The sequence below is a fragment of the Oryza brachyantha genome, chromosome 2, assembly GCF_000231095.2.
Source record: "Oryza brachyantha chromosome 2, ObraRS2, whole genome shotgun sequence".
Classification (NCBI taxonomy): Eukaryota; Viridiplantae; Streptophyta; class Magnoliopsida; order Poales; family Poaceae; genus Oryza; species Oryza brachyantha.
The window spans coordinates 2,835,287-2,849,078 of NC_023164.2; the positions used below are offsets into that span (position 1 = coordinate 2,835,287).

The 13,792-nt window shown below is 38.5% G+C and overlaps 2 protein-coding genes across 3 annotated transcripts; both read left to right on the forward strand.

Annotated features, from left to right (window-relative positions):
• Positions 1-2,817: 2,817 nt before the first annotated feature.
• LOC102722090 (FCS-Like Zinc finger 13-like) lies at positions 2,818-5,072 on the forward strand. The gene is made up of 2 exons (XM_040521335.1): positions 2,818-3,665; positions 4,586-5,072. The coding sequence occupies exons 1-2, from the start codon at positions 3,163-3,165 to the stop codon at positions 4,743-4,745; spliced, it is 663 nt and encodes a 220-aa protein (XP_040377269.1). The 5' UTR covers positions 2,818-3,162; the 3' UTR covers positions 4,746-5,072.
• Positions 5,073-9,853: 4,781 nt separating this feature from the next.
• LOC102707186 (probable cation transporter HKT6) lies at positions 9,854-12,468 on the forward strand. 2 transcript variants are annotated; one of them, XM_006646890.3, is made up of 3 exons: positions 9,854-11,132; positions 11,636-11,854; positions 11,972-12,468. In XM_006646890.3, the coding sequence occupies exons 1-3, from the start codon at positions 9,955-9,957 to the stop codon at positions 12,168-12,170; spliced, it is 1,596 nt and encodes a 531-aa protein (XP_006646953.1). In that variant the 5' UTR covers positions 9,854-9,954; the 3' UTR covers positions 12,171-12,468. The 2 variants fall into 2 exon arrangements, with proteins under 2 accessions (XP_006646953.1, XP_040376195.1); XM_040520261.1 differs by having other exon boundaries at positions 11,636-12,468.
• Positions 12,469-13,792: the final 1,324 nt, after the last annotated feature.

Genomic DNA, 13,792 nt, shown 5'->3' on the forward strand with positions numbered 1-13,792 from the left:
TACAAAATATTTGACTTTTTTTAGTTTTTGGTACAAATATTTGACTTTTCGTCTTATTTAAATTTTTTTGCGATTAATATTTTTATTATTACTAGATGATAAAATATGAATAGTACTTCATGCGTGACTTTTTTTAAAAGATTTTGAACTAATTTTTCACATAAAACGAATGGTTAAACGTTAGGAATAGAAATTGAAAAAACAAGTTTTTATGGAACGGAGGTAGTAACTTGTAATATTCCTGATCCATTTAAACGCATCGATCATGTGTGCATAGAGATGTGCATGCATATATACATGTCGAACTGCTCCGGCTTGCTTAGTTATGTCGGATTACTTTATTTTAATTTGCAATTAACCAATTATTGCACCATGGGAGAAAACTACAAAGTCATATCTCAATTTCTGTTTTGAGATCTCAACGAATTAATGGTGTCCTATAGTTTGTATACTAGGTGAACCCTCACAGAAACCGGAGAATATTGTAGGTGATGGACAGTTGGTAGTCTCCAGCCCTTAGAGCGGATATAATAGTAGACTATAAGTCAGCTATAAGTATATTTTAAAAAGATAAGAGAGAAGGGAGAGAATAATGAGCTACTAATTTGTAACTAGCTACGGCACGGGCTTCAAGACGCAGTGTATGTATGACATGTGAGATCATGTATTAATGTTTATAGGTAACTATTGTATGAATTGACTATAGATGAATTGGAACCGGTAGTTGGCTATACTATTCAACTTGCTCGTACATTGTCAAGTTCATGAGACATAACAAAGGCAAAAAGTAAAGATGCGAGTGTTTGGGTGTTTCATATGATAATTTTAAAACAAAGATTTTTTACTTTATAGAAGATAATTTAGTTCTTTATGCCCTCCAACAACTATTAAAAAAATAAATAATCTTATAATCTCAGCTATCTCAAACAGTACATTTCCGTTACATAAAACCCACCCTGCCATAATGTGTCCCAGTTGAGATACAGGAGTACTGTTTCCCTCCTGCTTAACATTGTGATCTTTAGTCCTACATAACCTAACATACTAAGATCTTTCTTTTGGCAACTGATTAGGGTTTGGTGATTGTGCTTATTCGATCAATTACTCTGGTCATGATTTCTGTCGAGCCATGGTCGTTGGTTGTCTACAAATAGGCCAGCACATGTCGCATTTTCAGATCGGCCTCCTCAAGTACCTTTGGCTGATTGATGGTCAGCAGTGAAAGAAAGCCATTAAAGTTGGTGGTTCAGGTTCAGAGTGACCCATATCACAGGTCAGTTTTCTCAGCCATGGAGGTCTCAGCTCAGGTCAGGTATATTGGACATGCATGATAGTATGTATTGTGGATGAATTTATTAGGTGTCCCGGCCATGAGATGAGGATGATAGTGACAGATGATTGTGCTCAAAGTATGAGGAAAATTGGTTGCACACTGTATCACCAAACAATGGATGTTTCCTAATTGGACCTCCTTCGCAACGCTGGAATTTTATAGGATTTTTATAGAAAGAAGTTCGCTGGAATTTTATAGGATTGTCAGAGAAAAAAGTTCACTGTCTCTAGAATTCCAGTAAAATTTCTCGAAATGAAATAAGTTGTTGGAAATACACTGGTAGCAATGTGACTGCTTAAGAGTGGCATAATTAAACTGACATGATGTTCTTGACTGGATGATTTTGACAATTTTAAGTCTATGAATATTGACACTCAAAATTTATCAAATACCATGAGTTTTTTGGAACAAATGCATTCTAAGTTGTAATCAGGGTCCTTGGTGAAACATTTTAGTTGGACTGTCTATAAAATTGGGATCATAATTATTTTCTATGGTTTAGTCTTATTGGCACATACAATGATGATTACCACTTTAAACATTGGGTTCCGGTTATAATCAATAGCGTTGGGATTACTGGTACCCTTTTTTCCCTGCTTGATGACAACACTTGCAAGTGACATGCAAATGTGCGATAAACTTTTCTCCTCTATTCTTTTCATGACGATCGTGACACAGAAACAGAGAGAGCCGTCCACATTGGATCGATCACACCGAGATATGTTTTACTAATTTGCCAAGTGCTTTTAGAAAGTTCACGAGCCCTTTAGTTTTGTCTAAACAAAAAAGATATTCAGATAAAAGTTAAAAATGACATGCTTCAATACACTTTTTTTTAAAAAAAAATGAACTTGAGGAAACAAAAGTGTGTAAAATCATTAAAATTTCTCAAATTAAGGATGTGTGTGCATCTGAATAACAAGCAAGTTTATGCAGGTGACCACACGCATGAGCGTGTCAAATCTTCATCATATCATTCCAAGAGAAGCAAGCAAAGATAGCAGGGCCAACAATTCCACGAACATGCAACGAAACAAAAAATCAGCGAAACTGCCGAAAAGCAAGTTTGTATGTTAATTGCATATAGGTGTGCATGGACAATCTACCCTAACAAACATCCAAAATGCTCAACAGACAAGCTACATGATTCTTTCTTGTGCATCAATCACATTTTGATCACCAACACTCAACTACTACAAATCATATAATTAAATTGGTTTTTTTAAAAAAATCATAAAAGAAAGTATACTTACAAATCGTTTTGGTGGATTATACTCTGCCACACATAGACAACGATCAACCGATCGTATCTAAATCTGAACAAAATTTAAAAAATTTCAGACACTTAAGAAAAGGACAAGTACTTGATTCTCCCATACGATAAATAATTAATATTGGGGAATATTCTCCACTAAATATCATGAAATTAAACACCCAAATTAAATTAAACAAAGGAGCTCCCCACATGTGCAACACCACTGAATAATTTAGCCCTTAACAAACCCATTTTCCCCAGCTCCCACTCACCCATTTGCTCCTTTAAAATCTTGCCATTGCCACCACCTTCTCCCTCCCTTCTCTTTCTCTCCTCTCCCTCTCTTTCTCTCTCTAAACCTCACCATTGGTGCTCTTTTAATCAGTGAGAACAAGTGCAAAGTGGGGAGAGAAGAGGAGAGCAGAGATGAGGGAGTGAACTGAAGAACAACCACATAACTAAAGCATCTCTCTCTCTAGAACACAAGAACTGCACCAATTGAGTGCACACTAGCTAGCTGATCTGATCATCAACAGTGGATTCGGGCAAAGAATTTACCTGAGGTGAAAAGACGATGAGTTTTCTTGAGCAAGCAATGGAGAGGAAAGCGGCAGCGGCGGCGCCGGCGAGGCTCGGCTCCATCACCAAGCTGACGGCGGCATCGTCGTCCTTCGCCAACCTCCTCTCCACCTTCCTCGGGCCGGCCGGCTCCTCCGAGCCGAGGCCGAGGCGCAGCTTCGACGAAGGCGCCGGCGGCGTCGGGCTCGGCATCGTCGCGGCCATGAGCCACGTCTGCCTAACCGAGGCCGAGCCGATCGCCATCGGCGCGGCGGCGCGCCGCCGCGCGAGGGAGGCCGAGCTCTCCGAGAGCTACACTTGCGTCATCACGCACGTCGCCGGCGTCGACGGAGCCGGCGGCAGCGTGAGGAAGCGGGTGTACTTTGGGTTTGGCGACGGCGGCGGCAGCGGCTGGCTCATGGAAGCCGACGAGGCGGCGCCGGCGCCGGCGGCTGACTTCTTGAGCAGGTGCTGCCTGTGTGACAAGAGGCTTGATGGCCTCGACATCTACATGTACAGGTAAATAAAATTTCATGCATCACAAAAAGAATTAAATTTTTGATGAAAGTATATATTTTATATTGTACTCCTACTTATTTGGCGCCAAGGATCTATTCAGTATTTGCTCAATATTTTGAGTTTATAACATTCATTAGAACTTTAATTTTCTTTTTTTGACTGTCAAGCACAGCACCTTGCTCATATAGAACCTGCCATTAACCTTGCATAGGTGAAAAAAAAAACTCGAAAATAGTTAAGTTTATATTCTTTCCAGAAAGCGGTTGGAAATGTAATGTCAAATATCATACGTGAGTCATTTTCCCTTTTTTATTTTTACCTAATCTTTTTATCTGTAGCTTTTTGGTTGAGAAGGATGATATGGTTTTCTCTTCCTGGAAGATTATTATCTAGTTCGTAGCTTTTTAGTTTTAGTGAAGTTGCTTTGTTTATGGAACACAGCTAACTTTCAATACATGTAAAAAAGTGTATACACGATTAATATGCCAAGTCAATCACAAAGAGCTAACGGGATACTCCTATATACCAGATCAATCGACAATGTTATAACCTGGATCCATAATAAGTTCATAACTAGTGGTGCTTATGCCTTCCATTTTATATTATTAGCATGATAATCTCTAGCCTGGAGAGTGAAAGTGAAGACCTTTCTCTAGTGATTCCACAATAAATACTGTATATATAATGTAATAACAGATCCTATTCTGGCTCAGCTCAACGATTTCCCCTTTTTAACTCGATTCAAAAGATATTCAAGGTAGAATGAGATCACTAAAACAGCAAACCCAACAATAACATTTTCAGATGGTACACATCGCATAGAAATATCAGTGCTTCTTTAAGCTAGCCCTGGATTTGTCAAAAGCTAGAAAAATTAGAGCAACCACTTACCTCTTTGTGCCATGTCTCAAAACCTGTAGGGGGGAGAAAGCCTTCTGCAGCTCCGAGTGCCGGTGCCACCAGATGCTGATGGACGACCATGCAGAGAACTGTGGATCTGAAGCACTCAAGGCCAGCGACTACTCGGCCTCTCCACACACTGCTCCGCTGCCCTTCTCTCTCAGCGTCGCAGCTGCCTAGTCGATCGAGCGATCGATCGACCGCATGATGTCGAATTCTGTAGCAGAAAAGAAAAATATATAAAGAGGTCAAAGAGATCAATCATTTAATTAAGCGGATGAAACATATAAAGAGTAATCACTAGAATGCTTCTTAACTGTGGCTTGAGTAATAAGAGAGGACTCTCAAACTGAAAAAATCAAATTAAAGAGAGGAAGAAAGTTTTGAGATTATGCTCACCGCAAGGCACTGGAAACTCTGTGCTTGCAATATTATGTATGAGCAGGAGTGATTAGTTAAGAAATTTGATGTTATGTTATCAGATGAAGTTTCGGTAAGAGAAATAGTGTCCTGCATACCAAGTATTTAATTGGCTCAGGTAAAAGTTTCATGATCTATTATTTCTTCTAATGAAGGAGTGAATTTCGGTATTTTCTAATTAAGCACTGGTAAAATCACAGCAGAATCTGATTTCTGAGGGAAATTTCGAGTTGCAAGTACAAGTCCATTTAAGTTATAGATTGTCACAAGAAGCATTTCCTCATCCATCCCGATCACAGTTACTGTACAAGCATCCATATGGACCATATGGTCCATGCATGTGCAAGCACATTATTTTCATATTTTGTACTAGGTGCCTTGGTAAGATCAACTAGCAACCTTGACCATTCTTGCTCACATACACTATGGCAGTATCATCAATATCAGACTAGCAGTTGATGCATCAGGAAACATCCGGTTGTAAGACTGACATCCCTTGGGACCATCCATTACACAGCACTATTAGTATGAGCATACAAGAAAGTTTAACATTTTGTCAAGCAAACAAGGTAATAGGTCTGGAGCTATTCTTACTGCTGTATTGCCTTACTTTGTGCATTTTGATTTGGCATAGTCTTCAAAATTAAACTTTAACCATTTATTTATCTTATAATATATTCTCAATGGCTACAAAACCAATATCATGTCATGTGAAAACGCTTGAAAATACGAATTTTTTAGTATATTCTTTATAGACTACACAAGCATATTCTTTAATAAAAAACAAGAAACAAGCATAAAAATCTATGATATTATAAAGATAGCTCGAAAAGAAGACACCATGTCCACTCTAAAGGCTAGAAATTACAATATTAATCAGAGAAAAACAGAAGAAATTAAATCGTTATAGTGGGGGTCTAGATTATAGCGGTGTAGATTGATCGATATAGATGCAAACAAAGTATAATGTTGTATGTGAAATCATATATAGAGATAGAAGTTAAGAGTTGTACGTGAAATCTAAATCTGAAAAATATAGTTACATCCATAGAAACAGAATTTACTTAAAATTGAAGAGTTGTATATGAAATCCAAATCTAATAGAAGCTAAGAGTTATATGCGAAATCCAAATTTGTTTTTATAGAAAATACATTTACAAAGATAGAATTTAAAAGTTGTATATCAACTCTAACTCTACTTCAATCATCTAGCTCGGCACAAAACTGCACACAGAATCTCCTAGTTTGACTAATGTTGGCCAAACTTGTAAGGTTTGGTTTATTTTCTTCAATGCGTCCATGACTTACAAAATTTAACAGAAGGAGACATTTTTATATTTCTTTTGACGGAAATATAAGTTTTTAATACCTGATAGCAAGCCATCAGATGTGTGCCAAAAGGTGATAACAGTGCTGTACTAAAAATGTCTGGGAGGCACGTGCCAATAATGTATGCTGTTTCCATACTGACCTGGGACAAAAATGCTCCCTTGAATAGTTTCTTGGTGTATGAGAAGCAGGATATAATCTTGCCATCTTTGGAATTAGATTCTATGGCCATTCACTCCGTATCTAAACCAAATGAATATAAGCATCATTTGATTTAATTGATCAGAAGCAAACAGTAGCTTGGAATGGACCGAACAGCAGAGTCTGCCACAATCTGCCTCCTCTGCATCTTGAGCATCACTATTCGCATCATAGAAGGCAATGATCATAAGACGTACTTATGATCATCATCAGTTCTGAAGGTAATGGAATTATCAGGCAGACTGGCAAATGTTGTATGGTTACCAGGTAAGAACCTACACAAAAAAAAAGTGACATGTTAACCTTCTTAATGACGCTGTAAAATAAAAAGCAACTGATACCATGAAAGAGACACCAGGACACATTAACTCACCTCTCAGTTATGCATAATACAGAAAATCAGTTGTTTTATATTTGGAATTTCTGTTATGCTGATCCAATAAGGGGACAGCAAGGAACTTCCACACCTGTTCCTGTGTACCATTGTTCTTCAGTTGTCACCCAGTAGCAATAGCTCTCTCTCTCTCTCTCTAAAATTTGAAGGAATACAAAACTAATAAACTAATAAAGGGATATAAGTGTCCTAGTAGGAACAATGCATTGAAACAATTCAAGTTCACAAATACACGCGGTCTTTCTGGTTATTCATCTATGACCAAACCTTGCTGATGCAAAATGATGGTTTGAATATTTTTCCTTTTTTGCATGCACAATAATGCACCCCTGCTAACAGTGTCTTTGTTGTGCAAAATATTCACTGTCGAGCTAAGAAACAAAATTATAACATGAACATTTTATGTAGAATAATTCACTGTATTTTGAACGACAAGCCTATCAACAATATCGTAGCATCAGAATTAATGAGTCCATTAGCAGCTACATTTCCCAGAATGTAAATGCAGCCACGTAAATATGAAGATAAGAGTTACGATGATGCAAGGAAGTTGTAATATCCACTCACAGAATGAAAAATGAGATGAACAGTTGATATGCAAATCTACTGGTTCAATTAAGATAGCATATTTAAACTAGTCCCCACAGCGAGTATATGCCAATATAGAGCATCTGTGTAAAGTATTTGAAAGAATTTGTTCTGTATCCACTCAACACGTGAAGCTTAAAGACTTAAATCTAGTCCATCAGTCTTCTCGCCCCAAAAGGTCTGATTTTGCTGTAGTGGATGCTTTGTCCTTTGTTCTAACAAAGTAAATTCTAGTTCGCCAAGATGTGGATTGCGCATGATTGTCATATGAAATGGAAACATAACATCAACCACATAAAGAATACACTTGAAAATATCGTGTACATCTAGAATGAAACAAGAATACATTAAATAAACAGGAAAATTCAAAGATTGTATCATTATGTTTACTCTAAAATGGGGTAATTGTTACACAAATTATAGGCTCCACATTCAAGTAAGCAACCCAGGAAGAGCATTTTAGGCCTAATTGGGTCTGACGGTCTGACCTCTGGTTTTAGTCCAGGATTCAGATCTGACAATGTTTTGTAACCAGACCAGGCCAAGACTAGGACCAGCTTCGTCAGTCCAAAAATAACCCTAAGAGTTCCCTAAATATAGTATTGGTGAAGGTTCTATTCCTCTTGGGTAAAGCTGATGCGTATAATACTCCCAATAGAAAGACCGCAAAGATAGAAGTGTTAGATTTGGCAGGCACGAACCCTACAGCTAGCCCTGACCTAACTCTCAATCAATCTTTAAAACTTTTGGCACAGCCAGAGGTTCTTCTTGCAAAAACATTTCTGAACTAGGGTTTTATTCACCCTTTATACCAGTGGTCGGACTTTGGATCAAGAGTTATACACCCTCAAGCACAACATCACTCTGATCCTAGCCAAGCAATTCTCAATTCTCAACTTCTGAAAGGGCCAAAAGATGGTGTACATCAAAACACACACACACACACAAAAAGATGATGATCTCCTCAAATATGGCAAGATATGTTCACAATCTTAAAGATAGGGATGTAGATAGCTCAATATTCTTCTGTTGGACTAGTAATAGAAAGATACCATCGTTTTTTTCTCAAGTTGTGCCTAAAGAATCTAGTTCAAAGGTTCTCGTGGAGTTCTAGACAATAACCACTCCAGCCAATGATTTAAGGAAGTCAACTGGTATTTCCACAGCTCCCGTAGAACAGCATAAGATAAGGACTTTTGAGGAGATGTAATTGACTGTGATCAATATAAAGCTTCCATCAGCTAAACAAAGATAAGAAGGACACTACAAATCTTTTTAGGCATCTAATCTGGAATGATCAATTGCCTAAACACTAAGCAGGTAATATTAACTGCAATGATAAAACAACTCATATATGTTCAATGGATCTAGTCTTTAACTTCTTTACTACACCAAGCTTATTGGGTTAATTTTGTGTTTCATAACAAAATGACAGACTTAACCTTACAGAAAAGGGAAAGAAAACTCTGACAGGGAGACAACAAATTATGTTAGCATGCTGTGTAGTCACCAAATACTGATTCCAGTAGTATCTAGTGTGTATTGGGATGGCATAAATAGGCCTTCCCAGACCCATTTTTTTGTAAAAACAACCACTTGCGACTGTATATGCATAAAATGGAACATGCAGACGTCTTCTTGCATATAGAATTCATCAAAAATCACTGTAATTGATCCTTTCATAATGTATTCCCTGATTTACATTCATGGAAAGTCATCATGGATTGGAGAGAGAGAGAGAGAGTGAAACCAACGCATGTCTATTAAATACAACCTAGTTCAACAGTTTAGGATCAGCAAAGAAATACTAACTCATTTTGCTTACAGCAGCTCAAGCATGGATCTTAGTAGAAAAAATGAGTGTTAGATTGTTCACATTCAGGGATATTAAGAGAGACTATACTGCTATTATATTTTTGCTAATGCTAAGGAGGCATTGTGCGTGGACAATACATACATTATGAATTTATGACCGTATCATCTCATTAATTCAATTTTCTAAAAAAATGATGAAAGAACATATTTTCCCCACAAAAAAAGGAAGCATATTTCATCTGAAGACAACATAGTTAAAAGCAAATACCGAAATATCATTGCATTCGAAGTGCTAATTTTTATCCTGCATTTCCACTAACCTGTAGAATCATTTTCATAACAGACTGTTACTTGTCACAATCACATTAGAGAATAAATCCTTCAGCATTTCATTCTATAACACATGCACATAATTATCTGGAGTCCAAAGCAGTTTTGATTCTTTGATCATCGTTGTCCAACAAGTTCACCACTAACTCTTTGATGCTAATTGCTTTTGTTCTACAGCAGAGATATGTACGAAACATCATAAGTTGGAGGGAGAATATTTTTCTCCTATATAAATGGACACAGATCAATACATTTATGCAAGTAAGGAGGCACCCAAGACATGCTATTTAGCTCCACACAAATAGTTCGAAGATGATTCATTGTCTTTTAGTATCCCAACAAAAACTCCGAACTTTCTTTGCATTTGCAACCACCAAGTTGTCTTATTTTACCAAATCTGCTCGGTGGACTAGAAAAAACTTCATCCAGTACATCTGCCAAAACAATCCACTCTTTGTCCATGTCACTTACTTTGCCTTGATTTCATTTGCTGGATATGCAGCACTAAAGGTCATCAAGCCACGAGATAAGTTAAACACTCTAAGGGACTTGGATGTGCTATTTACTTCTATATCTGCATCAACTGTGTCAAGCATGGCTACTGTTGAAATGGAGGATTTCTCAAGCGCTCAGCTCTGGGTTTTGACTATTTTAATGCTGATTGGTGGTGATATATTCACTTCAATGCTTGGCATTCACTTCATGAGAGCCAAATTTGGTAGAAAAGAGCCAGTCAACACAAGGGATCACTCATCTTACATTGATATAGAGCCTATTACTTCCACAAAATTTAATCCCAGCACTCAGGACATGAAGGTTACTGTTTCATTTTCTGAACCCCACATGGAAAATGAAGGACATGTAGAGCCCAGTACAATCGAATTTTTTGGTTTTGTAGTGATGGGATATCTTCTAATGACAAACTTAGGCGGCTCACTACTTATTTACCTCTACCTTAACCTGGTACCAAGTGCACAGCAAATTCTAAAGAGAAAAGGCATTGGAATGGTCATATTCTCAGTATTTACAGCCATCTCCTCGGTAGGAAATTGTGGTTTCACTCCAGTAAATGAGAATATGATTATCTTTCAGAAGAACTCCGTTCTCCTATTGATAATTATTCCTCAGATATTAGCAGGAAATACATTGTTTGCACCATGCTTGAGATTGATGGTGTGGTCAGTCGAGAAGATTACTGGAAAAAAGGATTGCCGATACATTCTTGAACGTTCAAAGGCCATTGGATATAAACATCTAATGAGTAGCAGGGAGGGTGTATATTTGATTTTAACTGTCGTGAGCTTCATCATTATGCAAACCGTATTGTTTCTCTCTTTGGAATGGAACTCAGCAGCTTTGCATGAAATGAACAGCTACCAAAAGATAGTATGCGCTCTATTTCAGTCGGTCAATTCAAGGCATGCAGGTGAATCCATCACAGATCTGTCAAACCTCTCTTCAGCAATCCTAGTCTTATACACCATCATGATGTAAGTCCCCTCTGAAACCTTCTCCCAACAATAAGAATGCCCATAACTCGTAAGGAGGAAAACTTCCTCGAATTGTCGCTCCAGTCAGTAAACTGTATAGTTCAACTACCTCATCATGGACATTACATTTGCCTTCCTCCACTTATAATTGTCCAATAGTGATTCCCTTCAATATGATCAGCAACAATCAAATAGTATACCATATACTTTACTGATAGGAAGGTTGCGCATGGTAGCATGGGAGCATAATGACATCAGATAATCTTTAAGAATACACAGGAGAGCTTCCTATGGTATTATCTATTAAGAAAGGAAAAAAATCAATCACACAACCCCACATGCCAATCTCAGTGCTAGATTTGGTTAAATGTTATAGCATTTCAAGAACCATTTACAGGCTACAGCATATTACTGCTAAGAAGCTAATCCAGTGTATGCTATCATTCAGATGAGTTGCTCTTATTATGAACTCTTAACGCATACTTGGACTAACTTTTATGTAGGTATCTTCCTGGTTACACTTCATTTTTACCCAGAAATGATGATGGGGATTCTAAGACCAAGATGATAAAAGAAAGAAAAAGGCTATTGGAGAACTGGATCTTCTCACAGATTTCTTATCTCGCCATCTTTGTCATACTGATTTGCATCACCGAGCGAGAATCGATGGCCACAGATCCACTTAATTTCAATGTTTTCAGCATATTGTTTGAAGTTGTAAGGCAAGTCACTGAAATTCACTGTATTGAATGTAATAAAGCTCTCTCTCTCTCTCTCTCTCTCTCTTTTTGCAACATTATCATCACTGAACATCTGGCTCTGATGACTGACTGTTGCAGCGCATATGGAAATGTGGGGTTCTCAGTTGGTTACAGTTGCAAGAGGCTGCTGAACCATGATGCACACTGCAAGGATGCCTCGTATGGGTTTGCCGGGAAATGGAGCGACAGCGGGAAAGCAATTCTGATCATCGTCATGCTTTTCGGGAGGCTTAAGGCGTTTAACATGAAGGGTGGAAGAGCCTGGAAGCTTAGATAGCATCTACCATTTCCAGAATATAATTTCCTGAATAGTGCTGATCAGCTTCAGATGTACACAACAGAGCTGGTGACAGATTCGAGCCTAGCTTAGCATGACAAAGGTGATTCGGTGAAAGGCGCCCATTAGCACTGTTGCCTTCCTTCACCAAGAAGCCATCTTTCGACATAGTTGTGTTAAGATATATTGAAAATGCTACATTGGTATCCACGGCTCGATCCCGTTTCTAGGGGAATTTAACTTTTTCCCACTCTTACGAGTGGTCAAAACAGATTTGTCACTCAGTGTCTATGACATATGTGCCCTCATAAGTTTATAACATATGGGTTTAATGATAAATCTATTATCAACATTCGTAAAAGTGCCAAGAAGTTAAATGCCCCCGTCTAGGGTAGGAACCCTAGATTCTGCTTGACTCCATAGTTCTCTACGCCGATTCCAGGTCTTCCACCCTCCAAATTTCACCATCCAGAGCAACAAAAAAAAGCTGACGCATTCAGAGAAGAGGAGAGAACTCGAAACGACTAGAAAATCCCAGCACCAGCACCGCGACGCGACGAATCGAATGCTAAATGCGCACTGGTCCTAGCTCCAAAATCGGGAGCAGCGGGTAGCGGAGGGTGGACCGGATCGATTCAACTGCAACAATCGCAAACATCCCAGCGATGCGCTCCCGATCACTCTCCCACTCACCAAAAAAAGGCAATAATACGGCATAGCAATCGAGCGGGAAAAGGATGCATTCGAGAGGACGGAGTCACGAAACGTACACGCATCTCGTCGGGCAGCGAAGGGAATCCAATCCCCCTCGCATGGCGGCGGCGGCTCGACCTCGAGCGCGGCAGTCGGCGACGGCGACGACGAGAGAGAGAGTCTGAGAGAGAGAGAGTTTGGGCTCTGCTTCGGTTGGTTCTCCGGTGCACGGCCCAATCAATTTGGCCCAACAGTGCTGGTTTTGCTTGGGCCTATTTCGTTTTGGGAATAAGTTCATTCGAGGTCCTTCAACTTAACATCGAGTTTATCTTAGGTCCTTTAACCCAAAAACAAAAACGTGTGCCCCTAAATTTGTTCACGATGACCTAACATAGGCAGTGAATGGCTCAATCGTTGTGCCCAATAGGCCCAGTTTACTTTTAAAAATAATGCTAGGAAAACGATATATACGGTTGGAACGGAATACATTAATGTGTATGTATATTAAACCTGATACATATTATTAAACCTGATTATTAGGTACCAGACCTACATCCTTATGAAACGGGATGCCGTTCCATAGTCTCCCTCTTCTAGGCTTAAGCCCAACGAGCAATAGAATTCATCTTTAACTTTTACCCATATTGATCCTCTCAAAAGAAAAACTTGTATACTTAGTATTCGAAACATTTTTAGATGTGACCTTTTATTAGCTATCCTTTATCGACGCAGAAATACAAAGCTGTCAATCAGAAGTTAATGTTGCTTTATGAAACAATTAGGATGTAGTTAACGAGAGAAACAATATGATCTGTGACATCTTAGTTGGTCAAAAACCTTAAATAGATATGGAGGGAGCACTACTAAAGTTACGTGTGAGATAGCTGAGATGTACATATTGTTACACCCCTCTTTCTTATATACTTTTA